The following is a 24,311-nucleotide window of genomic DNA, read 5'->3' as shown; positions in this document are numbered from 1 at the left end:
CCAAACGCGCCAAGAGGCCTAACGGGGGGGTGGGAATGATCGGGACAAGCCTACGCGTGCCCGAACACCGGAGACCAGGGACCGTTACCGGGGTTGGGGGAAGGGGGCCGCCTGCAACAGCTACGGCGGCCGGGCCGGGCAGGGCCTGGAACGCGCAACCGCCACGCCCCTCACGCCGTCCGGCGGGAATCGAGGATTCGGCGCTCACCCGCCCAGCCCAGGCCAGCCCATCGAGGCGCGCGGCGCTCCCCGGATGTGCGCCTCAACGCCGGCGGAAGACGCGCGCGGCCGGGCACGTGTGCACGCCCGCTCCAACGCGCCCTTGCTGCTTTTAAAGCGCCTTAAAGTGTGATGTGAACCAGCCGCCTGTAAAGCAAGCGAATGTGCTCTGAGCAGCATGTAAAAAGCCAGCTCTTTCCTGTGAAGACAGGCAGGATTGTCTAGGGAGTGTGCTGTCCCTGGGGGCGGTGCACTGAGGCACAGGCTGCCAAGCAGAGAGCCTTGCAGGCAAGGGGGCAAAGCAGCCTACGGCGCCCTCCCCAAAAGCCCTGGCACGGCAGAACGGGTGGTAGCAAAGAGCTGCCCGTACTGCAGCTACAGCTTCTCCACCTGGCTCTGCGTGCCCCCAGTGCGTGGCGCTGGGGTGATTGCCCCAATTTGCAGCACAGTAATTGCCACTTCCAGCAGACTCACTTAATCTGGGGATTATCACGGAGATTAACTGAGTCTGGTTCCATGTGTTGGGATTGCAGCGTGTCAGAGGAGGCCGTGCTGGTGTACAGGTGACCCAAGGGGCCAGATCTAATGTGCATTAACTAAAGTTCATTAATGCATCTGTAGTGCTAATTACCAGGAGCAGATTGGAATTTTTTCCAGTCTGCCATCATACTTCTCATCCACCCATCATTAAAACATGTGATTATCAAACTGACTTTGTGAGGACAACTAGTTTTAGGGCAGAGCTTCTATAGTCTTTCTCTGCAGACAGTATCAAATGTCACAATCAGTCAAAGACAGTGCTCTGCTCTCTGCATTTCTCTGGTAATTTCTTTACAACAAAGACACATTCTGTTGCTCCTGGCTTCTCAGAAACCATGCCAGCTGACAGACAAAAAATCCTCAGCTGCATGGTAAGTAAAGTAGATGAGCATGAGTCCTGCAAGAGCCTTGGCAGCAATCACTAGTAGGGAGATTCCCTGATGACAAAAAATAGAACCATTTACCATCTATAGCTATATCTATCTCTATATATAGATATATATGTATATGTGTACATAAAAATATGTATACACATACAGCTATATGCATGCATGCAACACACGCATAAAATGCTTCAGTTGCTTCTCTCTTTTGCTCTCTCTCTCTCTCTCCATCTATATATATATAAGGTTAATGGTTTAAGTATCTTTGTATTTGTGACAGATCTGTCCATTATACCACATAACCAAAAGATTATGGAGATGTATTGGATCAAGTGCCTGCCCCACTTAGAGCCCAGCCACAATGGTATTAGAGCCAGATCGATTGCCATTTGAGAGTCATGCTGTCACGTTTTCATTCCCTGAGATAGTAAATTTAGTAGCAAGAATTTCACTGATGGCATAGAAAGGTAGCTGATCAATAGCCTCTTTGCTGATGCTGGATGCCACATTAAGCAGCTTTTTAAAGCAGTAAGCCTAGCAGCCCTTTAGAATTTAGTTCTTTTCAGTCAGAAAGATTTATACAAGATAAAGAGAAGCCAAGGGTGTTTGTATCTGGATTTATAACAGGTGGTGGAGCCACTGGGGTGACCCTTATGCCCTGTTTCAAGAGCGTTGCGAAAATTCTCCATGCCGTTCGTGTCAGTGTTGCTGTAGCTCATTTGCTTTCTTGCTCCACCAGATATGCACAGTTCTTCATTTAGATTGAAGTGTTACACATTGTAAAACATGGTTGTCGTGGGATGCTGATGTCATCCACGCGGTATGGAATGTTTCTCATTAAGCAATCTCTTTACATACCCAGCATTCTCATCCAGCCAATCTTAAGTTTTCCAGCTATCAGGGGCTGTGTAGATAGCTTCCTTACAGCACTGCCTCTCAATTTTACTGTCATCAGAGGGTCTTTCAGCAATATTCAGCTGGCTTTCCAGTGCTTTGCATAGCTCTTCTTAAACAGTACCATCCTTTGAGCTGTTGAGATTTCACTTATTCAGAAGCTCTTTTGTCTTAAGTCTGGTAGGTGGCTAGACATGGGTGTTGAACTTTAAGACAAGATGAAGGTCTGTTCAGCAAACAGCTCTTTTCATGGAACTGGTGATCCCAACACCATTGATATCTTTTTGTGTGATGAGGCTGGAATCAGTTGCATGCCAGTGTCTGGAATGGCAGTGTATCCAGATAGATTGGTTTGCTAGGTGGAAGCTGGAAGATGGTGTTTGTAATTATAAGATTTAATATATTAGACCAAGTCTATCTTGCAAGAAGAACCTCCTTTCTGTGAGTGCTTCCAGTGGTCAAGAAGTCCTAAACCTTTCCCATAGCACTGGTCTTTGAGTCATCTGTCAATCTTCTTTATTTTGCCATGCCTTCACCCTCCTTCTCCATGGACCAGAAGGTTTCCATTGATCACTTACGCCTCCATTTCTTCTGCAAACATCATCTCCCATGAGTCACTCTTCTCATCTACCAGGCTTTCCTTCCAGGGTCTCTTGTTTGTCAGACATCTGTAAATCCTAAATAGTCTCTGTAGCCTCCATCATATTTGGAATCCTCTTTTCATCTTCACCATCAACTCTGGCTGTATCTCTAGGCCTTAGCTGTTCTCTTTCATGAGTTACATCAAGTGACATTTCATACAACAACAGCTTCTCCCACATGCACACACAAGGAGTACATATTTCCAGCAGTTTCTGAATCCAGTTACCTTCAATCTCTCTCTCCCTGCCCCTACTCTTTGGGTCACTTGTAGTGCTGCCTCAGTTGCCATTATCATCTTTTCTTCCTAGGAACTATCTTACCTTTAAACAAAAAAAAAAGGACAAAAATCCCCCAAACTCTAAGTTTACCTGCTCCTTGTTTGCTGACTTGTCTGTTGCTGAACTTCCAGGTGTTTGGAAAATGACCAGTACACTATAGATACTAATTCAAGTAAACAACGTGATTAAAAGATGACAGGTGTCCATGTAATAAAATCAGACATCACAGCTTAGGGTTAGGCTTAGGGTGTTAGCAGAAGGGTCAAGGCCAGCGTGAACCACAGGAACTGGCCTCCCACACACCCCTAAAGAGGGCCCCTCCAGTTCAGATTTTAGACAATACTGAACATGTCTTCACTGCAGAGCTAATTCCAGATATTTGCACATAACTTATTGCTCTCACTGTAATAATCTGCAAAGTAACACTTGAATTGCTGTTTCCACAGTGCTGGTCAACTCATTCACATGTGGCACTCAGACTTCAGGGGAATTCACTACTTAGTGCTGCAATGAGCTAAATTGCACTCAAGTCTTTCTAGGTAACTGTGGGAAATTTTGTCTGTTCTTTCTCAGCACACAGGGCATTTCGGGAAGGGCAGTAGTGAATCCTGTACAGCTAATATCATGCTGCAGCTGTCTGTGGAGAACCAGATTTTTGTCAAACTTTCTAATAAATATCTTGGGGCTGAGAACATACATGAGAGAGTTCAACACAAAATAGCAGTTACAGACCAAAGAAGAGAGAGGATTGGAATGCAAGGTGCTGTCTCTGATTTAATAAAAGAATAAGTTAATTCCAGCTGGAATGGAAATTGCAAAGCCTGATGTGATGAGTGCTAAATCTGGTCACTTATCCAAATGATATCTCAAAAAAGCTGAAGTTGCTTAACATCCACAAAGCCTCACTGAAGCCACACAATTCCACTCACCTTTCTGAGGTTAATTTCCAGAGCTCTAATTGTAAATAAAACTGAGATGTCATGGGCCTGTGGCCATAAGTTTAAAATGACAAAAGATAAGATTCATTGCTAGCACTGGCAATAGCTAAGTCCAATGTGGGGAGGAGAATGAAGAGAAGGAAGTTACATGCTCTGTGGGTGTTTCCATTTAGTCACAAATTATTTCCTTCTGCTCACTTGGTAGTCTCACTTCTGGGAACTGTGTCAGGCAGAGTGTACAATGTAGAAGAAGGTGTTTGTTTGCCGAAGGTAAATGAGTGGGCTGAGCATGCAAATTTACTCTGTTAGTGAGTGCATGTGATAAGGAAATATGCAGTAATGTTTACCCATTGAAAGAAAGGAGTTCTCACAATGCCTGCTGTGAAAGTGAAGAACAGAACAGATCTTCCCACTCTCTGTTTGGGACAAAGTTACCTGATAATGAGATTCATTCTCCAGCTCTGAAAATGTGATTTGGATCAGGCAAGTTATACAAGAGGGGTACCATCCCTCCCACCATTTCTCTCTGTGTCTGTCTGTCTCTTGTATCTTAAATTTAGCTGAAGAATGTTTTATACTTGTCTCACTACTTACTGGGGGGAGCTTTTTGTGAACCGCATCTTCTACAAGGTTGATATTATATATATATATGCACTCATCTTCACTGAAAATATTTTTACTGAATGTATAGCCTCATAATGTTAGTTGGAGGAAAGAATATTTTGTTTTGCTGTAGCTGGAACAGTTCGGAGTTATGCTCACTTGTTACTGGATAGAAATAGACCAGGAAAGCACAAGTGAAATTCCAGTTATTCCTACTGAACTTTCCCTCGTCTTTCCTGGAAAGTTGTAATAGTTCTTGTCACGTCTGAGAACCGGAGATCCATTGGAATGTGAAAGGTATAAATCTGGTTGAGTAGTTGTAGATCACTTCTGGGGAAGGTACATGCAGAGTTAATGCTGAAAACCTCTCTCTTGTTAATGCAGTTCAGCTTTAACTTCAACTCCTACTGTAATTAAATTATTTTGGAAGAAGGTTGAGAAGCTAAATTTCATACGTCAGAACAAAATTTGCCATTGGCAGAAATCCATTTCTTCCCTAGGACTATTTAATTCAGGGAAGCCTGTTGAAATATTTCTGTTCCATGATTTGTCATAAAATTCACAAAAAAACCCCTATCACTACAGGAACTCCCCCACAATGCATGTACAAGCCGTTAGTCCCCCTGTTTGTACTCATGTCTGAGGCCGGGTTAGCCAGTCCGCAGTATATTTCACAATCATGCCATTTGGCACTGAATTCATTCCAGCATGCAGAACTGGTCTCCACAGCCTCAGGATTTTACTCTTAAAATAGAATTATATCTTAGTGTTTATGATTTGGAAGAAAACTTAAAAAGGTAAACTGAAGGTAAACTAATGCCTATTCTGAGTCCACAAAACCCCCGAGTTAGTAGCAGCAAGAGGACAATGCTGTTCTAGTCATTTTGGCCTGGGACCTTGGAAGACTTGGGATTGTGTACAAGTGGTATATACGGTTTTACCAAGATACCACAGAACTAAATTCAGCATTTTTGCTGAGGACTGAATCAGAACCAGGAGGACGCACATGTAGGAGTATAGGAGGGATGGGAATAAAAGATAATTGATGGAAACATAGTAACATTACAGAAAGCGCTCATACATCCTGTGGAATAATATGGTCTGCCGTGCTACATGTGGCAATAGGCTCCGGTATCCTAAATCCCTGTATCTCTCACCTATGCCCTTGAAGTCATTTCTCAATTGAGTAAAGTACAGATAAAAAGCAAAGATAAGCACCTGCAGATTCTTTCAGACTAGGTTATGCAAGAAAATCCCTTATTGCCTGCAGACAAAGGACGCCAGATAGTTTATACCTGTTGGTGCCATATGTGCCTTAGGTATAAATGATGATCGTAGCAGAGGCAAAATGGGGCAGCGGCGGGTGCTGCGCTGCTGATGGCAATGGCAATGGCAGCTGTAGCAGCAGCTGTTTTTGCGCTCCCCAACCCCGCAAGAGGCAGGAGCTGCTGTCCCCATTGCCTCCCTCACTTACATGGCTGTGTCATAGCACCCGTAGCTTTTCTTCTCGTTTGCAAAGGTTCATCCTGGAGTGCACAGACCTGATCCTGTTTGCCATCTTCATCCAATCAACAACAAAACAACTTGTTTGTATTTTTCTGATCCGCTTTTGATAGGAAGCATCTGTGCCCAATGTATTAAATATATATCTATATATCCATGTGGGTATTTTCCTGTGCCTGAGACATACACATCTTTTTTTTTTTTGCAGTCTTGCTGAAGGACACTTAACAATCAGGGCGTAAAGTGTTGTGCTGTGCTGTGCTGTGCTGTGCTGTGTTGTGTGAATGGGCCGTGCTATTGAAAGGAATCCACACAAAGGTGGCACTGAAGGAGCAGACAGGAATGATTCACTTGCAAAGAGCATGTGATCAGCCAGTCTGAAGTAAAATGTCTTCTTCCTTCCTCTCAATATCAGGCTTAGCATGAGGAGGGAACTATTATTATTTCCAGTGTACTGCAGATGTGGATTGCCCTTTACAGAACAAAAAAAGACACACCTCTGCCCTGGGCAGCCTACAATCGAGGGCCTGATCCTGCACCTAAGTGCAGTAGTGCAGCCTCCTGGCAGTCACAGCAAACAGACACGGTGCAAGGGGGGACAAATCAGGTGACAAAACAAAGGGAGAGGAGAAAAGAGCTTAAGGGATACAGATGTATTTGGCTTTGGATGCCACAAGGTAGGAGGTGGGGGGCTGATAATCTGCGTTATCATTTCATGTTTCATAGAAATAGTAAATGAGGGGGAATTGAGGTCTCCCCTTTGTTCTGCAGAATTCCCCTCACACATGCACTCACTCTTTACATCCCACCCTTCACTTGGCTGGTGTGATCAGTGCCACCGGTTCCCAGTCCTAAACATATATCTTCCTGTACTTTCCACTTCTGATCCTAATGCACAAAACTCCCTCCCTTGTGTAATGCAAATTCCTCCAAAAAATAACTTCTTCCAAGAGGCCTGCACCCACTGGCTTATGTCTGTATTGTGCAATCATCTGCCATATAACACCCTTCCCATCCAGACACGAACACTAGAATTTCTCTGCGACTTACAGATCTTCTCTGGGTCCCCTCTCTGTACAGGCATTTAGCAGAAAACTTGTTTAAAAATAACAATAATAATAAAGCAGTGCACCAAATCTATTTCCTGCGGGTTTTTTCATATTTGTATATCAAATGAATTGGCTACGAGGATTTTATTCAACTGCTCAATGAATGATAAGCGAGGTTTGGCTCTACTATAATTGTTTTTTCTGTACTGTCATTTGATTTTAGGCTTTAAGTTACAACAGGCTAAAGGATGAGACAAGTTGTTCTTTAAAATTGTAAGGCTCAGTTTTTAAACAAGTTAGGTGCCCTTTACATGCATTACATTACATTGCAAATGAAAATTGGGCACTTTTGTGTGGAAATAACCATAATTAATCATTTGCATTTGCAGTTAGTTGTTATGTGTAACAGCCATTCTAACTGCACATGTACGTTGGATATAAACTTGTTCATCTAATTTACTTATACGCCAGGATTCTATTTGTTATTGATTCACTTAATATTAAGAAAAATGTCTGCCATCACATCACCACTTTTCCAGTGGTCTAAGCATTGAACCTAGACCCAAGAATCTCTGACTGCTACTCCCAGCCCTGACTTTCCTCCACTGTCTTGAGAAAGTCACTCAGAGCCTTTGTGCTTTATTTCCACTACATATAAACCAAAATATTGGTGTTCACTTGGTGGGGGGAGAGGGTTAGTGTTTGTAAAGCATTTTGAAAATATAATTTGTATATTTATTTTCTTATTATTAGCTGGTTCTATGAAAAGATATCAGAGGATGTGGGACAGCTTTTGAGATTTAGATAAACTTTTCTTAACCCATGAGCTTAGTGTCATAACCTACTGCTTCTATTAAAAGTTAAAGGGAGAAAAAAAATGCCGTTTTATTAGAGTAGCAGATTGCATCCATTTTCTTCAAAGCACAGACGTCTTTCTTGCGAGGGAGATATTTTTGCTTGGGGGCCTGCCAACTTATACATATGTTTGCAATACAAGATTCTTTGCCAAATCTGGTTAGAGTTTCTTGGAACACTGGTCATGAGACACTATTACTCAGCAGTAAACTGGAAATCTGCCATTTCCTGTCTTGAGAATGCCAGTAAAAGGAGGAGAGAAAGAGGAATTCATATCTTGGAATAGTTTGTCTTACTTTTCAGCTGCAGAAAAATCCATTCAAATCCAAAGGCATGTGTGTACTTTTGTCATTTTCTGTTACTCTTCATTCACTCATGTTTTGCTTCTTTTCACATGTTGATCATTCTATTCCAGACTCACAGTTCCCATGTCAAATAGATAGAAACGCATGCCCTTTATACTCAGATAGACAATAACTGCTATAGTTAGGACCATAAAACAGTTTCTATTCTAGCTATTTTTCAGTCACTCATACTCTCTGAACCTTTAACCTTTAACATGAAAATTTCCCATGTTTATTCTGAAGAAAGATAATCTTGTTTAAAGTCTGAGCAAAGATCTTTACTTTTTTATTGCATATGAAACAAGTGGGAAAATTATTATAAAAAATCATGATTTTTGAACAGCTGAACAACATGGCAAAGGAGAAGATGAGCACAGTGCAGCCTATCCTATAGTGGGGTGCAACTTTTGCCAAAATAAGTAACAGTTCTTATTGTAATGAGTCTAGATGTAATGAGTGCCAAAGATGTGGTTTTCTTTACAGAGAGAAAGAGATTGTTTTTTCCTTTTGTGGGACTAGGGACCTTACTTACCTGCAAAGGATGAAGAACGTCACATGTACTGAATTCCCTGAAATGGACGGCAAACAAAGCATTAATCACATTTGCAAACCTTCCCAGCACTTGATAAAGCCAGTGCTTGGCAGAACCTGGCTGCAGCCAGCCTCACCTTTAAAGCTAGATACACATGTACACGCATGTATACTGGCACGCTTCTAAAATATACAGGAAAATAATTTCTTAACTATGGCAATCATTTAATGAGTTAATTCTAAAGCAGAATTGTGGTTCTCTCAGGCAGCTTGTTCTTGTCTTGTGCTGTTGATGAAACTCAACCCCAGTTTATTCTACTTTGGCAGTGACATGAACAAGAGAGGATACTGAACTATCAGCATCAAAAATGATTCCCTTGTCTTCCTAACTTCTAACTCAAAGAACCCTTGCAAAATAAACCTCCCCCACCAAATGATTTATTCAAAGAAATTCTCTTCCCGCAAACATGTCACGCAATGGAAAGCAGGAGACTGGGGACAGAAATAACCTGCCAACTATGGCTTTTGCAGTTGTCAACAGGGCAGCTGCAACGCACAAATAGAAAATGTAAGAACATAAAAAGCACAATATTCAATCAGCCTTCAAGTTCAGTATCCTGTCTGTGCCAAATGCATCTGATCGAAAGGACAAGGATTTATTCTCAAGCAACTAACATGACGTTGAACACAACTTGTCCCTCTGTGTACCAACTGCAAAGTCATGGTCAACACTATGTTAGTTAACATGATTCCTCATGACTCTGCTCATACTCTGATGAAAACAAGTCCTCACCATTTCTAATCCAGAGCAAGACCTTCTACTCCACAGACTTAATTCCTGAGCAGCGTCTTGAAGGATTTGTAAAAGGCTTTTTGAAAGTCCCAATAAATGATGTCACCTACTATTTAATTTATAACCCTGTAGAATTATAACATTTTCAGAAGGCATGTTTTTCCTTTTCCGAAATGGTGCTGTTTTGTACCTATCAAATCACGATCAGGTGTTTAATAATGCTATACTTAATTGTTGTTTCAATCAATTGCCTGATACTGAAGCCAGAGTCAGTGGGCTGTAATTCCTGGGATCAGTCCTGACCCTTTTTTATAGACTAGTGTGATAATTGCCTGCTTGCAGTTCTCTCAGTTAGTAGTGGATTTGCATGTTTTTGTAAGTAGATCTGCCATTTATATTCTTAAATCCTTTCAGGACTCTGGCTTGAACCATGTAGCCCTGTAGACTTGTTTATCCTCAGTGCACTGGCTTATTTCAGTATACTCTCTTTTGACACTTTGTTTTCAAACATTGCCTCATTTTTAGTACCTGAAAAGAGCCAGCCCTCTGTAGAAATATCTCCTACAACTCTGTGGCAAAAACTTTTGCAGAAAAAAACAAAACAAAACTCTTGAGCATTATGTTTGTCATCCTATTTTGCTGCCTTTTATACAAAACAGCAGAAGACAAGGAACACGCTGGGTGTGCTAAAATCTAACACCAGGATAAAGGTAGAAAGAATTGACCGCTTTTTAAACTTAACTAAACTTTTATTGTTCTATTTTGGCAGCATCCCAGAGCTGATCCTCCTTCTGGACAGGATCTGACCAGTGGTAACTATGGCTAAAAACTTGAATGCTGCAGTTTGGACCCTTTTCTTGTCATGTGCAGCATATAATGGTATGTTTGCCAGTATTGTTACTTAATGCATTTTAGAGTAATTTATCTATCAATAGTATTTAAAAGTGAGTAAAAAGAATTAGCAAGCATATTATCACCACAGATCAGTGGCATAACAATTAAATAATCAAAGTCTTAATAAAATGCCTGATTGCACGTATTAGCAACATTTATAGGTTAGAATAGATTCCCAGGTCTTGTGCATTTTTCTTCTAAAATTTTCAGTATGCAAAGAACAAACTCAGGAACTTAGGGCAGAAATAGAGGTTTGAGTGGCCGCTGTTTTAGTTCCCCTGTTATTGCAACTGCCTTGCTGATCTAATCCGTCGTGTGTGTTACGTATGGTGCTCGCATTCCTGCAGTCTGAATCTCCACAACATTGTCCCCTGCTGGCCCAAGGATAACTTCATGGAGATCTGCTCCAGAGAGAGATGGCTTTAAACTCCCGACGAGTTCTCTCCTGACGAGGATGGCTCAGCGTGTGACAATGCAGCCTGCCACCAGCAGCACAAATTTAGAGGCAGATGTACTGACCAGGAGGAGAGGGAGCCAACAGCCCCTGCCTAGCACAGCGGCTTCAGATTATGTCTGAGGTTCCAAACTGGGCGGTTGTGACCTTCCTCACAGCTTCTGTTTGGGGGAAATATCTCTTTTCAGTGCTGCCCAGCTCAGCCCAGCTGGTGTTACTTGAGGAAGGATAACCTAACCCCAAGTACAAGACGTGTCCGTTGTGTCCTAAACTCTTAGTGCTGCACCCTGCTTGGTGATTACCCACCTAAGATCCTGTCTGCTTCCACAAAGGTCCAGTTGACCGAAGAGGAGGTGAATTGGCCCTATTGGTGCAAGTGTTCTTCTTCTAGATATCCGTTCTGTTATTTCACTGGGGACTGGAGTTGAACTGAAGAGCCGATCGTTGTCAGGAGCACACCTTTAATTCTCTTTAAAATCAGTGCCAGGTTTTGCTTTCAGTACAATTTTTTAGTAGCTCCACAGTTATCCATGATTTTAAAATACCTTTCTGTGGTACAAAAATTTCATTAGCTAACTTCTGTGATATCCATGGGGCCGCCTGCCAATGATATCAGTGGGAGTTTTGCCATTGAACTGAAAAGAATGATCAAACCCCAGAAGTGCATATTCTCTGTGCCATATAATTGGAATAATCTGAGAATTATTTTATTTTTTTGTATCTTGGTTTTCCCGCTCTTTTTCAATGTTTAGTTTTTACAGATTTTTTCCTTTTAATTACCTTCATGTTTCAAGCTTCTTCATTATATTTTTTCTGGTTGAGGATGAAAAAAGAAGTTCAGTATCTCAGTTCCCTTTTTCAATTTTATGAACTGAAAGTAAACTTTGTACTGTATGTGGTTTCAAAAGGAAATTCTAAAAGATCTGAGGTTTTTTAAAAAAATGAACAAAAGATGGAAAAGGGGGAAGGTAACAAGAAAAGAATATGGACAGTATGTTGAGAGTTATAGGGAAACAGTAAGTATGGCAAAAGACCAAATGACTCAATGCTGTTAGGCAAAGCATTTTAAGATAATAGGAAAGCTTTTTTACAACTCAAAAATGAAAATAAGCCCATTTAACATAAGTGGAGAATTAAGTTAATGAGAGTAAAACATGAGAATAAAAATACAGTTGCAACAGTGAATCCTTCTTTTAAAATTCTTTCTTTTAGAGGATAAAGAAAACAATTTAGACAATAAAAATGAAAGAAAATCCTGTAAATTATCAATAAGGTAAGGAGTAGGTAAAGAGTATTTTTAAAATCTAAACCTGTACAAATGAAATAATATCACTTTAGGGACAGGAAGGAAATTTCTATATTTCTGATATAGTTGTTTGTGGAGAATCATCGACAGCGCAGAAATAACTGACGACAACAGGGTCGTGAGTGTGACACCGATGTTCAGAAAAGGAGGGGAAAGAGTCTAGCGATCATTTATCCATAAGACAGCTTCTACCCCAGTGCAATGAAACAAAGCATTCTTTAGGCACTTAGAGAATGGGGCCGTGGACAGGAAGCAGTTGTGGGGTTTATAGAGCAGTGGTCTCCAAAGTGGGGTTCGCAAGACGAGCCATTGGGGTGCAGGAAGAAGATATTAAAATTTCTATTTATATTTATTTTTTGTCTAAAAAAATAAGAAAGAAATTAAGCTTTACTAATATTTAATACATGGATTGACACTGGCGCCCTCACTCGGTCCGTATGTCAAATAAATAAATATACATATACTGGGGGTGCATGCTCAAAAATTTTTTACTGATAGGGGTGCGCGATCAAAAAAGTTTGGAGACCACTGTTAGAGAGAATTAATTTTGCCAGACAAGTTAGATTACTAATTAAGTTACTATCTGTATTGAGTTAAAAAAGCAGTTCTGGATATTGTAATCCTCGCTGATTTGAGTAGTTCTGTTCAAACGAGTGATTCCCACTAAATTAAGTAGAGTTACTCAAGTGATTAAAGACAGCCTTAATAATTAACACTTGAAAGACTGCACTTTTAGGAGAGGAAGTGAAAATGACAGATATGTGGATTTTAATGAATATGTAAGAACATACACCACCAGTAGTAAGAAACAGCAGAGCACCTAACTGGGTTATGTTTCCAATGAAGTACAGCAGAGTTCAGGGTTAGAGTCTTTAGCATCTTTGTTACAAATGACAAGCATGTTCATGAAATCTGAAGATTATACTAAATAAGGAAGAAGTGGGATTACTAGTTATGGCAGCAAAATAATACAGGGGGGCCTAGAGAGATTAGAAGCATGGGAAGGACATCAAGAAATGAAATTCATCTTGGAAGAATGAAACTAATCTCTGAGAGACACAATCCAGAACCCAGTCCAAGGGAGGGGTGACTGAAAGAGCCCTAGAACGTGAGAGAGGGTGACAGATTCATCCTGATTTGCAATGTGATGTAGCAGCAAGAAAAGGGTCAGTAATGTTTTGGGCTGCAAATGCCTCATGTCCTGCATGAAGGAGAAATCGCCTGTCTCTCAAACCCTTGCGAGAATACAGCTGGAATAGTTCCAGCAGGCACTGTCCTAGGAACCTCATTACCAGAAAAACTTCTGAAAAGTGGGCGAAGTTCAGAGAGCATCAGTAACAGCAATCAGGGGTCTGGAAGGGACACGTACTCAGAGTAAGGCCTGGAAGCTATATTGATATAGTGCATGTAAAAGATGACTGGAAGGATGTGATAAGTGTCTAGAAATATCAGAAAGGTCAAGTACCAAGGAAAGTGATGAATTACCTGAGGAAATTCAAGGGTGTGGCATTTACTGACTTGTTTGTCACATTTGCAAACTTCAGGTCATACATCCTGTTAGTCTTCAGGGTTACACAATCTCATGGACACGCTTGTCCTCCCAACACCTCCACGTTTTCTGTGTTCCATTCATGTAAAGCATCTCGGTTCACAGTAGACCGTTAATCTCTTTGGAGTAAGAACTATGTCCTGCTATGTGTTTTCAACACCTAACAGCACAGGTCCAGTCAAGAGCTTTGAGCACTACCACAATAAAATAATCAGTATTTATAAGAGGCATAACTAAGGAAAATGGAATTAAATTAAGAAAAATATTGTCCAGGGAAACTTCTTGCCAGGGAAGTTTTATAGTTTCATAGTTGGTAATGTTGGAAGGGACCTGAGCAGATCATCAAGTCCAACCCCCTGCCATGGCAGGAAAGAGTACTGGGGTCAAACGACCCTGGCCAGGTGTTCATCCAGCCCCCTTTTAAAGACCCCCAGGGTAGGAGCCAGCACCACTTCTCTTGGAAGTCGGTTCCAGGTCCTAGCCGCCCTGACCGTTAAGTCGTGCCTGAATCTGCCCTCTGCCAGCTTGTGACCGTTATTTCTGGTCACTCCTGGTGGTGCTTGGGGGAACAGGGACTCCCCCAGTGCCTGCTGCTCCAAAGTCAGAGGGAGCAATGAAAGACCCCTTGGTTGGGATGTTTAAAACTAGACCGCACAAAATACTGGAAGGCTCCCTGTAGGCAGTAACCTTGTTTTGACTCACAGGGAATTATCTGCATTCTGACCTGATTGATCTTGTCCATTGCTAGTGTTTATAAGTTTGTTATACTGTGATCAACCTTTGATAACATGAGGCTAATCTTGTAACAATCAAACTTTAAGTTTAAGGGCCTGAAATTAAGTGAGCTGTGAGTCATTTGGAAGCCTCTGACCAATATTTCTATTGCACTGCCTTTTCTGTGGGTCTCAGAGGATCTAGAGATTCAAGAGGTCTAAGCTTTGTGAAATCTCTTTCCATTTAATCAGAAAAAAGGAGAGCCACTTTCATGCCCTTCAAATTATTCTTTTTACAAAGAAGGATTTTATATTACTGGGTACCAGACTTTGTTAATGTTTATTTATTCCGAGTGCTCCCACTACTCGGTGTTTTGTTGTCTTCCTAGTTATAGCAACAGGAGTCATACAGGGATTCGAGTGCTTCACTGACTACGCCAAAGAGCTGGTTTGTCAGTGGGGGGTACACGCCCAAGTGAACTGCTCCGAGGTGTTTCTCCTCTACTACCAGAATGAAGATTCTACATCGCTGTGAGTATTGATGGACTGATCTGTGACTGTTGCTGAAACATTACATGTGCTGTCACCAGGAGCCACTCTGCCTCATTCTCCATGGGCACAAGGCACTGGGGACACCGCAGAATCAACCTTCCTGTGTTGGACATTCCCCAACCTCCACCTGATGCACACACACCTGCAAATGACTGGACTAAGATGCCAGGGTGCATCCCTGGGGGAGTAGATTGCCCCCTACCCCAACCCTAGATCCCATCGGCTCTCCTGTGTGTACAGCCAGTGTTCCCAGGACCCAATCCTTGCTCCTACACATGCAGCATCCCTGGTCCTCTTGTACAGAGTGTCACTTCCCCAAGTAAGGCACCATTTCCAGGCTGTTCCTCACCATCCAATTTCTCCCTGGAGGCACCCAAGTGACCTTGCTTTAGGCAGGTTGAGTGACCTACCTAAAGGCCTTTCACGACATGCATGCTCTCTCCAACACAGAAGAGCAAGGGAAATGCACTTCCAGTGCTCATGCTTCCTCTAAGAACCAGTCTGTACATTTCTGTGTTTGGTTTTTGCTGGGAGGGGCAGGGAGCTGAGTGTTTCTCACTCAGTGTGTTCTGAAAAGCATTCAGCTTCTTTATCTTTCAGGTCCCTTCACCCCGGGAGCCTTAGCCAATGATACTGAACGTGGCTTGCATGTTTGCAGTGCTGAATGCGATGTAAAGATCTTATCATTTCCTGCCTGTTTTTCAGAAAACAGGAGTGTGTCCCTAAGAATGGAGAAGACAGCCGCAGGAGCTCCACCTCCAATTGCACTTGTACAATTCTGCCTGAGTATTTTGCATTCAGCTTAAGATACAAGTTAGAACTGGAGTTTAACAGGAGGGTGGTGTGGAACAACACCATTCAACCTGCATTCATTGGTGAGACAGTTTTTTTTTAAGTTTATCATGGGTATATTCCATTCATAAGAATGTAAGAACATTAGAAGTGCCATCCTACGTTAGACCAATGGTCCCTCTAAGACCAGCCTCCTCTCCCCAACAGTGACAGTAGTGGATGCTATACAGGGAGAACATCAAACCAGGTATCTGGTATCACTAGAGTGAGCTAGTCCCTATTCAGTGCCCTCCCTGGCATCAAACATTTATTGAGTTAGAGGTGCCAGAGGAAACATCTCCAACCTTTGTGTCCAGGAGCCGTTACTATGTCTGTCATCCATGAATTTTCCTAGTCCCTTTGTGAGCCTGGCTCTGCTCTCTCTCTCCACCACCTCCTCTGGCAATGAATTCCACACGTGAACAACGCACTGTGCAAAAAAAAATGTACTTTCTCTTTGTAGCAGGACACCGAGGTGCCTGCTGCTTGTGGAGCCGTAAGTGAGGAGCCCAGCTGCGGGTTGTCAGGGTAACCGGTTGGAGTCAGCTGACAGGAAGGGGCAGGGCCTGGCTCCCATATAACTCCCAGGCTGAAGCCAGGCAGGCGGTTGCCTGCAGCAGCCATAGGGGTAGGAGCTCTGCCGGAGTGAGAAAAAGGGCGAGTCTAGAACACACAGGCAGTTGTTCGGGTGAGAGATGGAGAAACCCGGTGACAGACTTGAAGGTGATTATGGCCAGATGGCTTAGGTTTGTGGTATAGCCAAAGGGCTTGAATTTGCGTTGACGGTTTATGACCGGAGGACCGGGTGAGGCTATAAGAGGATGGAGGAGGCCTCATAGGGGAGTCACGGCTCTGTGGAGACCCCAGAGAAGCCCCAGAGAGGGGGCAGCGAGAAGCCCCAGAAAGGGGGCTGCAGAAAGCCATAGCGCCTGTGTGGCACGTGTCCGAGACAAGGCTGCGGAAGCTGGAGCACCGGTGAGGCGCGGCTGACAGACAAGGCTGCGGAGAGCCCAAGCACCAGAGAAGGCACAGAGAGTGAGATAGACCAAACAACGTCTGGTACATCTGCGAGGCTTGGGGCGTGGTACAGGGGTGGTTGGAGCCACGTATAGCCCATAAGGCTGGGGTGTTCGCAACCCCATTGTATAAGCAAGGATCGGGGTAGCAGGAACCGTGACCAGGAGGACGAGAGGCAGCCTCCCGTTAACTTTTGTAAGATCAAGACGTGGCGGGCCAGAACAAGGGTGCGTTAACGCAAACTTGGCATGGTAGGGGGTGCTAGGAGAGAGCACGGCAACCCTAGGATATTTCCCCCCGCCTGGTACACTCTTGTTAGTTTTAAATGTGTCACCTACTAATTTCAGCAGGTACCCCCTAGTTCCGGGAATCTGGGACTCAGAGAACAGCAGTTCCCTGTTCATTTGGTCCATTGCCTTCATGATTTCATAGACTTCTGTCACACCCCGCTCAGCCTCCTCTTTTCCAAAGTGAAGAGTCCCAGCCTTTTTGGTCTTTCCTGGTATGGCAACTGCTCAGTGCTCCTGACTATTTTGGTTGCCCTTCCATACTTCACATTCCCCAACCAGCCACCTCACCGACATTTCTCTAGTGTTTCCACTCAACTGACTTGTCTCCCTGCTGTTGCCAGATATCTATATTTGTCTTCATTTCTGTGACAAGAAAACTCTAGAAAAATATCTTTCAAATTCTTATTAGCAGTCTTTGACAGAAACTAAAAAAAATCTTCTGAGTCTTCAAGAATCACACTGAGCAGAACAACTATCATCTTCTCTGGAATACAAAGTAAAATAAAGTATCTCATATTTAAACAGCTAATGCTCATCATATTAACAAAATTCAGTCCACTCCAAACAAAATGTAGTGGAGTGAACACACCAAAATCCCTAAACAACCTGATATTTGAAGAATCCCTATAAAAGTTCGTTTTACAATCTGTATGTGAGTAAACAACTAAATTAATTAACATCCTTAACATTTTGAAAAGCAAGAGGTCCAATAGGAAAATTTATAGAAATTCTGTAGGGCTACAGAGTTTGTCTACAAACCCCCTCCCACCTCCCACAGCTCTAAAAATAGAGATAAAGCTACAAAAGTGGAAACACTGTATTATCCATTCAGCATTTTCTCATCCTCTCAGAGAAGTGTACATATAATTGAGCTGTTACGTGGAAATGGCATTTTGGGTGAAGTGGAATACCCCACTTCACATTTCTGAGAGGAACACAGAGGACCCTGCTCAGGATTTGTGGCCTCTGCACATGTCATCAGCATTTAAGCCCCATGCTAAGTGTGTGAATGCATGGCCCAGGTCATGTGTACAGAGTGGTCTGTGAATACCCCTTCTTCTGCCCACTCTCCTGGGTCAAGGTTCTCACTTTACAGTGCTCTCCCCAACATTTTTCTTTAACAATGCAGTTAAACCAAGAGCCCCAAAACTGCTTGAGGTACAGCAGTGCAAGAACAAGAACTTCAACCTGAGTTGGGAGAACAGTTATAGTACAGAAAACCTGCTCTATGGAGTATCGGTGACTTATGAAGTTAAATATTGGATAAAACAACATCCAGAAGAGGTAGGAACTTCCTGTTTCTTTGCTTTCTGTCTCTTGAGCTTGAATCCAGCAGGGGATGAGTGAGTGCTGTCCCATCAGTTTCCTACAGAAGAGCAGTAATATACAATGGTAACCCTTGCTTCGGTGATATCAGTGGGAGCTCAAATGGGGAACTAAAAGTCATGGTTCTCATCTGAGCACTGCATGGAGGATAAGCCATGTCTGTGCAAACTGTCAAAGCAAGAAGCCACTCAGAGCAGATGGGAGTGAGGATTGTCATAGGCTTGCTCTGGCTGTGTGGGCATGATGAGGCTTGACCCTGCCCTGGGCTCAGTGTCTTTGGTGAGGCTCAGCTGTGTAGCCAGTGGCTCCTGGGCTAGGGACAAGTAATAAGTATTGGCATCTCCTGAGCAGTAGCTCCTGATGGCACCAAAAGGCAGCCTCACAGAGAAAGATTGCTGTGGCGGAGCACCAGCAAGGTGCTCGCCACTTGTGGGCTGTCGCAGGCAGTGAGGGAGCCTGCTTTGTGAGCAGCAGGGAAAGCCTCCCCTAGGAACCATTTTAAGAGGGAAGGTGGATGATAGAGCACCTTTGGTGTATGCCACTTTAATGAGGAGAACAGACATCCACCAGGTGCAGGCCAGCCCTGACGAGGTGGCCATTTTACAATCCTGGCTCTCAGGGCGGTGGCAGCAGTTTGCTCCCAGCAGCCGATGGAGCAACAACACCCATCTGAGCTGCTACTCATGGAACATCTTGGAGGTAAGGGCTGGAGCTAAGGGGATGGGAGGAGGCTCCTAGTCCTGGCATGACTGAAAACTGCACCCTGCCAGGGAAGGGAGGCCTGGTGGGACTGGCTGTGGAAGGACGGTCCCTCAGAAATGCGGAGCCAGTTACCTCCCAGGTGCAAGGTGAGTAAGAGCACCTTAAAACCAAAGCCCCACCGCCCAATGAGTTATTAACATTGGAGGGGAGTAGGGCCAGGCATGCCCAGAGAGGACACCTGAGCCCAGAGTGGGTATTGGAGCCAGGTGCACCTATCAGGAGGCACCTGAGCCTGTAGAGGTGGAAGACCCTGGAGACTAGTGGAGTATGTTACCCAGTGAGGGGCCAGGGGTGGAGTTAGTCCAGTGTCTGGTAAATTGCCCAGCTACCGCGCAGGTAAGTGTTGTGGGAGAAGCCCAAAAGGCTGTGCCAGGGCTGGCCAAGGAGTTCAGAGACAAGCCTGATGGTCTACATGATCACTCAACAGAGCAGGGCAGGGAGAATCTGGGCATGAATGCAAGAGCCCTGGTAAGAGCAGGTAGAGTGGTAGAGGTCCCAGTGACAGGGGGGTGATATGTGTGAGGCCCCAAACAGGGCAGCATGAGAGAGGCCTAACAACGTGCTGAGTTGGGCTCAGCCTCAAGCCGGAGCATAACATAACTGACAGATGTCTTCTGCAAGGCATGGGACACGATAAGGGAAGGCTGGAGTTGTGTGTGTACCACCCTTTGACATCAGGAAGCTCAAAGGGCAGCCTCCCACCTAATTAACATCCTAATTATTTAGCAAAAAGGCATGGCGGGCAAGTAAGGTAGGCGGCTTGCCCAAAGACAGGTGGTCAGGCCAGCACTGTGACTGGGCCTGGGAGTTTGCCCCTGTCACAATTGCAGAGATCTGTGTGCCCCTGCCCTTCCCCATGTCAGTACTGGAATAGTTAATAATAGTGCTGTTTAAATAAGCACCATCAGGCACCACTCTTAAAGGCGCATAGGTCAGTTCTGCCCCTCCCAGCTCCTTCCCAGGCTCTCTGCAGCCTCAGGAAGATGTTGCAGAGTTGCATTTGAGTTTTGCTTTTGGCATTTTCCTCACAATGTGGAACAGCCAGAGCTCCTATTTGTTTAAAATGAAAGTTAAGATGTAGCCCAGGGTGGTGACTTCAGAGAGGTGCCAAGGCACTGTACCATTGCAGACTGGCCCAGTGCAAGTCCTGAATACCCCTGAATTGATGTTTCACTAAATTCAGAGTTTTCATGACATGCCTAGAGTATTGCAGTTCAACAGTAATAGGCTTAGGTTTCAGAATGAATCAGGTTCAGTTTGCTTTTTTTAAATCATTCAAATAAAATATGTGTGGGTGTGTCAATAGCTTTAACTCACTTGAAATTGTAAAGCAAATAATTGTATTTCTCTTCAAATGTATCTCAGTCTTTGGTTCACCAGCACATAGTAGTAAGATGGTTACAGCAGTCAAATCAGTGTCCTACACTCACAAAACTTGATACCCGGCTTGGGACTGTCGAAAACTAAACACATATTATTCCATGGTCTCCAGAAAAGTGTGTTTCCTTGCTGTTTTCCAGGCAACTGTAGAATGTTTTAGCTACCAAACAACAAGTTTTGAAATCTCTGCAATCCGGCTAAAACGAGGGCTCATCTATGTTGTAAGCATACGATGTAAATATCCAGACTACTCAGAAACTTGGAGCGAATGGAGCAACGTTGCTGAATTTCAGAGTGGTGAGTAGTAGTGACAGCAGAACCCAGCAGAAAGGTACTGCAGGAGTTACAAACTGCATGGAATGCATCCCATTGCATTCATTCCTTCTGTGTAACTCAGCACAGCATAACCAGTAAGCCGTGGGGGCTGCTAACGCAAAGATCACTGTCAGCGTTTATGGTCCAGCATTATGTATGTAGCCCAAAAGTGGCACAGACTGAGAAGAAAGATGACCCAGCTCACATTGACCTATTGCCTTCACAAAAACCCTGAGTACCATGGCCCATAGATCCTCATGCATTCAGTGCCTGCATGTGGGCTTTGTTTCAAGATGGCATTATGTTAGGGTGTATAAAAGAATATTGTCCTTGATTCTTATCAGCTGTGCTTACATATTTTCATATATGTAATGTGTGTGTATATGTGTTTATTTCACAGATAATGGGATAACTTTAGAAGGCTATCTGCAGATGGTTGTTCCCATATCCTGCTCACTGATCATGGCTCTGATTTTAATGTGCTACTTCTGTTTCTCCAGGTATGTATCATTCTGCACGCAGGTTTGCAGAACCACAGCTTGCACAGATATACAGAAAAATGTCATGCACAGTAGCATGGTACCCCAACACTTTATAATAAAGAACTACCTGCTACCTGAGCATCAACAAGGAAGCTTTTCACAAATATGAAGTAAACTTTATGTGACCTTTCAGAACTAGTAATGAATATGTACTGTTGGTCGGATTCAAACAGGGTGCATGAGTGTGGCCTCAGTAAAAAGCTATATTCTGAAAAAAATATTACCTCCTTTTACAGAAGGGAAAACTGGAATACTGAGAGGTCAAAAGGAGCTGGACAGAGCCTGGGATAGGAGCTCTGCACTCCTGTAATCACTTTACATGGCCCCTCTCCACTCACCTACCTCTGCTGTTGTCTGGTGAGCTGAGCTTCATAGGAACCTTTTGAAGCTTGTAAGAGTATTCAAAACAACCTGAAATCCTGCATGAAAGACTGACATGACTGTGAGAGAGGCCATTCACCACATTAGTCTGAAGTAAGGCAGAAAGTGGCACCCTATAAACTAACCTGTTCAGAGAGGCATGAGCTTTTGTGGTCTACAGCCTCCTTCATCAGAAGCTGATTTTATGTGATTTTAAAGGGCAATATCTGAGCTCTCAGGCTTCCTTGTCCATGCTCAGGATAAATCCTCTGCAAAACCCTCAAGATTTGGTCTGTAGACACTAAAAACAGCAAGGGCAGGCAATATAAAGTCACGGCATTATCAGAGAGAACCTCCTCATCTGTGAAAGTATCCTCCATGTCAGAAGACTATTTTTTGTCTGGGGGTACCATCTTTGTTAGTTTATCAATGGTGTTAATCTCTATTAATCTGTAGCATTAATTACACTTTATGAATCCTTTATTTGTGAAGATTATGGATTTACTTGTTTTTTCACCATATCAAACAATGTGCAACTGTGGTTGCAGGGACCAGTTAAACATTGAAATAAGCCAACATGTTTACACTGGTTTGCTGGCAAACAGTCACTCCTGGATTACATAGAATAAGTATTTCCTGCTGCTGGAACATGCAAACAGCTTGGGGAAAAAGCAAGTCATGCAGGATTTGCTTTGTGTGCATGGGTGGGACCAAGGGTGAAGGCAACTAAGAGCAAACTCTGGTTCTTGCTTTGCAGAATTAAGAAGGAATGGTGGGATCAAATCCCGAATCCGGCCAAGAGCCATCTGGTCGTAAAGAAAGTCAAGGGGGCTCAGGTATGAGATCAAAGTGTGTTACAGAAACACTGTTTCCTGTTTGTTTAAAGAACAGAAGATATAGCACAGTCTAATATTGACTGTGGTGCAGAGGAGTACGAAGATTAAGTCTATTGTGTCTGTATTAGTTTTCAGTCTTGAAGACAGTGCGCAGCATTGATGAAATTAAGGCACCTTTCCCTGACATGAAACAGAGTCACTTGTAAGTAAGATCAAGAAATTGTCTCTGCCTCACAACATAACATGGTCTCCTGTTACATAAATAGTAATTGCATTTTCCTTTTCTTCACCCAAAGCACAAGTTGTAAGAATTGTCTGACTCGAGGTCCTTCGCAACAAAGCTTTAAGGGAACAGACACTATCGGGAATACTGAGAAATCCTGCATCTGTCTAAATAAGCCTGAAGAATGGTTCCCAAAAGGATACAATGCTGTTTTAACTCCTGAGACCACTGTGGTTGAAGAGTCTCTTGAAATCTCTGAGTACTCAACAGGCACCAAGATAGAGAGCCCAGAGGAGGATGAAGATCAGAAACTGCTATCCCAGTCATGGGAAAGCAGTGCCAGCAGTTTCACAGGGCACATTGTACATGACAGTATGTTGGAAGATATGTTTATTGCCGTTTGCAGCACCAATACACATGATACTCAAGTCCCAGACTTCAGCATAGTGGAGCTTCCAACCTTTGAGAATAGCAAATTGGATAACTCATCACAACAAACTGCAGACAATAGTGAGGTCCATGACCAGCTGTCCTGTGACCCTTTCTGTGGTCTTTCCTCTTCCACTGCAATCCCACAGGATGAGTACAACTGCAGTGCAGTGAGCCACATGTCCATGCGGTCAGAAGACTCCTGTGAATCTGGTTATCAGAGCTCTAGCACAGACACGGCTTCTCCCCGGGCAAAGAGTCCTCCCAACGGGCTGCATCAAAGCCACAGTCCTGGCAGTTCTGACCCCTGGCACCACGTGTTGGTCTCAAATCAAACATTGCCAACTGTCCCTGTCCCTGAGATCACACAAGGCCCAGCCTACAAGACCTTCAGCAGCCTCCTGGCCACAGCCACGGAGCCATGTAACCCAGCCTACAAGAGCTTTGGCAACCTCCTGGCCACGATCACAGAGTCGTGTAACCCAGCCTACAAAACCTTCAGCAGCCTCCTGGCCCCAGACATGGAGCTGTGTAACCCAGCCTACAAGAGCTTCAGCAGCCTCCTGGCCACGACCACAGAACCATGTAACACAGGCTACAAGAGCTTTGGCAGCCTCTTGGCAACAACCATGGAGCTGTGTAACCCAGACTACAAAACCTTCAGCAGCCTCCTGGCCCCAGACATGGAGCCATGTAATCCAGCCTACAAGAGCTTCAGCAGCCTCCTGGCCACGACCACAGAGCCATGTGACACAGCCTACAAGAGCTTTGGCAGCCTTCTGGCTCCAGACACAGAGCAATGTAATCCAGTTTACAAGAGCTTCAACAGCCTCCTGGCCCCAGGCACGGAGCCATGTAATCCAGCCTACAAGAGCTTCAGCAGCCTCCTGCCTCCAGACACAGAGCCATATAACCCAGACTACAAGAGCTTCAGCAGCCTCCTGCCTCCAGACACAGAGC

General features: G+C 43.8%; 1 protein-coding gene across 1 annotated transcript in view; it reads left to right on the top strand.

The window, feature by feature from the left end:
- Positions 1-3,993: 3,993 nt before the first annotated feature.
- IL4R (interleukin 4 receptor) overlaps positions 3,994-24,311 on the top strand; it is a 21,157-nt gene continuing 839 nt past the window's right edge. Inside the window, exons 1-10 of the mRNA XM_019542116.1 lie at positions 3,994-4,164; positions 10,342-10,451; positions 14,878-15,019; positions 15,746-15,915; positions 18,308-18,462; positions 20,787-20,943; positions 21,362-21,461; positions 22,621-22,699; positions 22,828-22,901; positions 22,996-24,309. Coding sequence (XP_019397661.1) covers positions 10,391-10,451; positions 14,878-15,019; positions 15,746-15,915; positions 18,308-18,462; positions 20,787-20,943; positions 21,362-21,461; positions 22,621-22,699; positions 22,828-22,901; positions 22,996-24,309 — 2,252 coding nt within the window. The 5' untranslated portion in view covers positions 3,994-4,164; positions 10,342-10,390. The remainder of the gene's footprint in view (positions 4,165-10,341; positions 10,452-14,877; positions 15,020-15,745; positions 15,916-18,307; positions 18,463-20,786; positions 20,944-21,361; positions 21,462-22,620; positions 22,700-22,827; positions 22,902-22,995; positions 24,310-24,311) is intronic.

This window comes from Crocodylus porosus, unplaced genomic scaffold (genome assembly GCF_001723895.1).
Source record: "Crocodylus porosus isolate Cpor-Errol unplaced genomic scaffold, CroPor_comp1, whole genome shotgun sequence".
Lineage (NCBI taxonomy): Eukaryota > Metazoa > Chordata > Crocodylia > Crocodylidae > Crocodylus > Crocodylus porosus.
The sequence above is the reverse complement of the archived record's forward strand: the minus strand, read 5'-3'. Positions and strand labels throughout refer to the sequence as shown.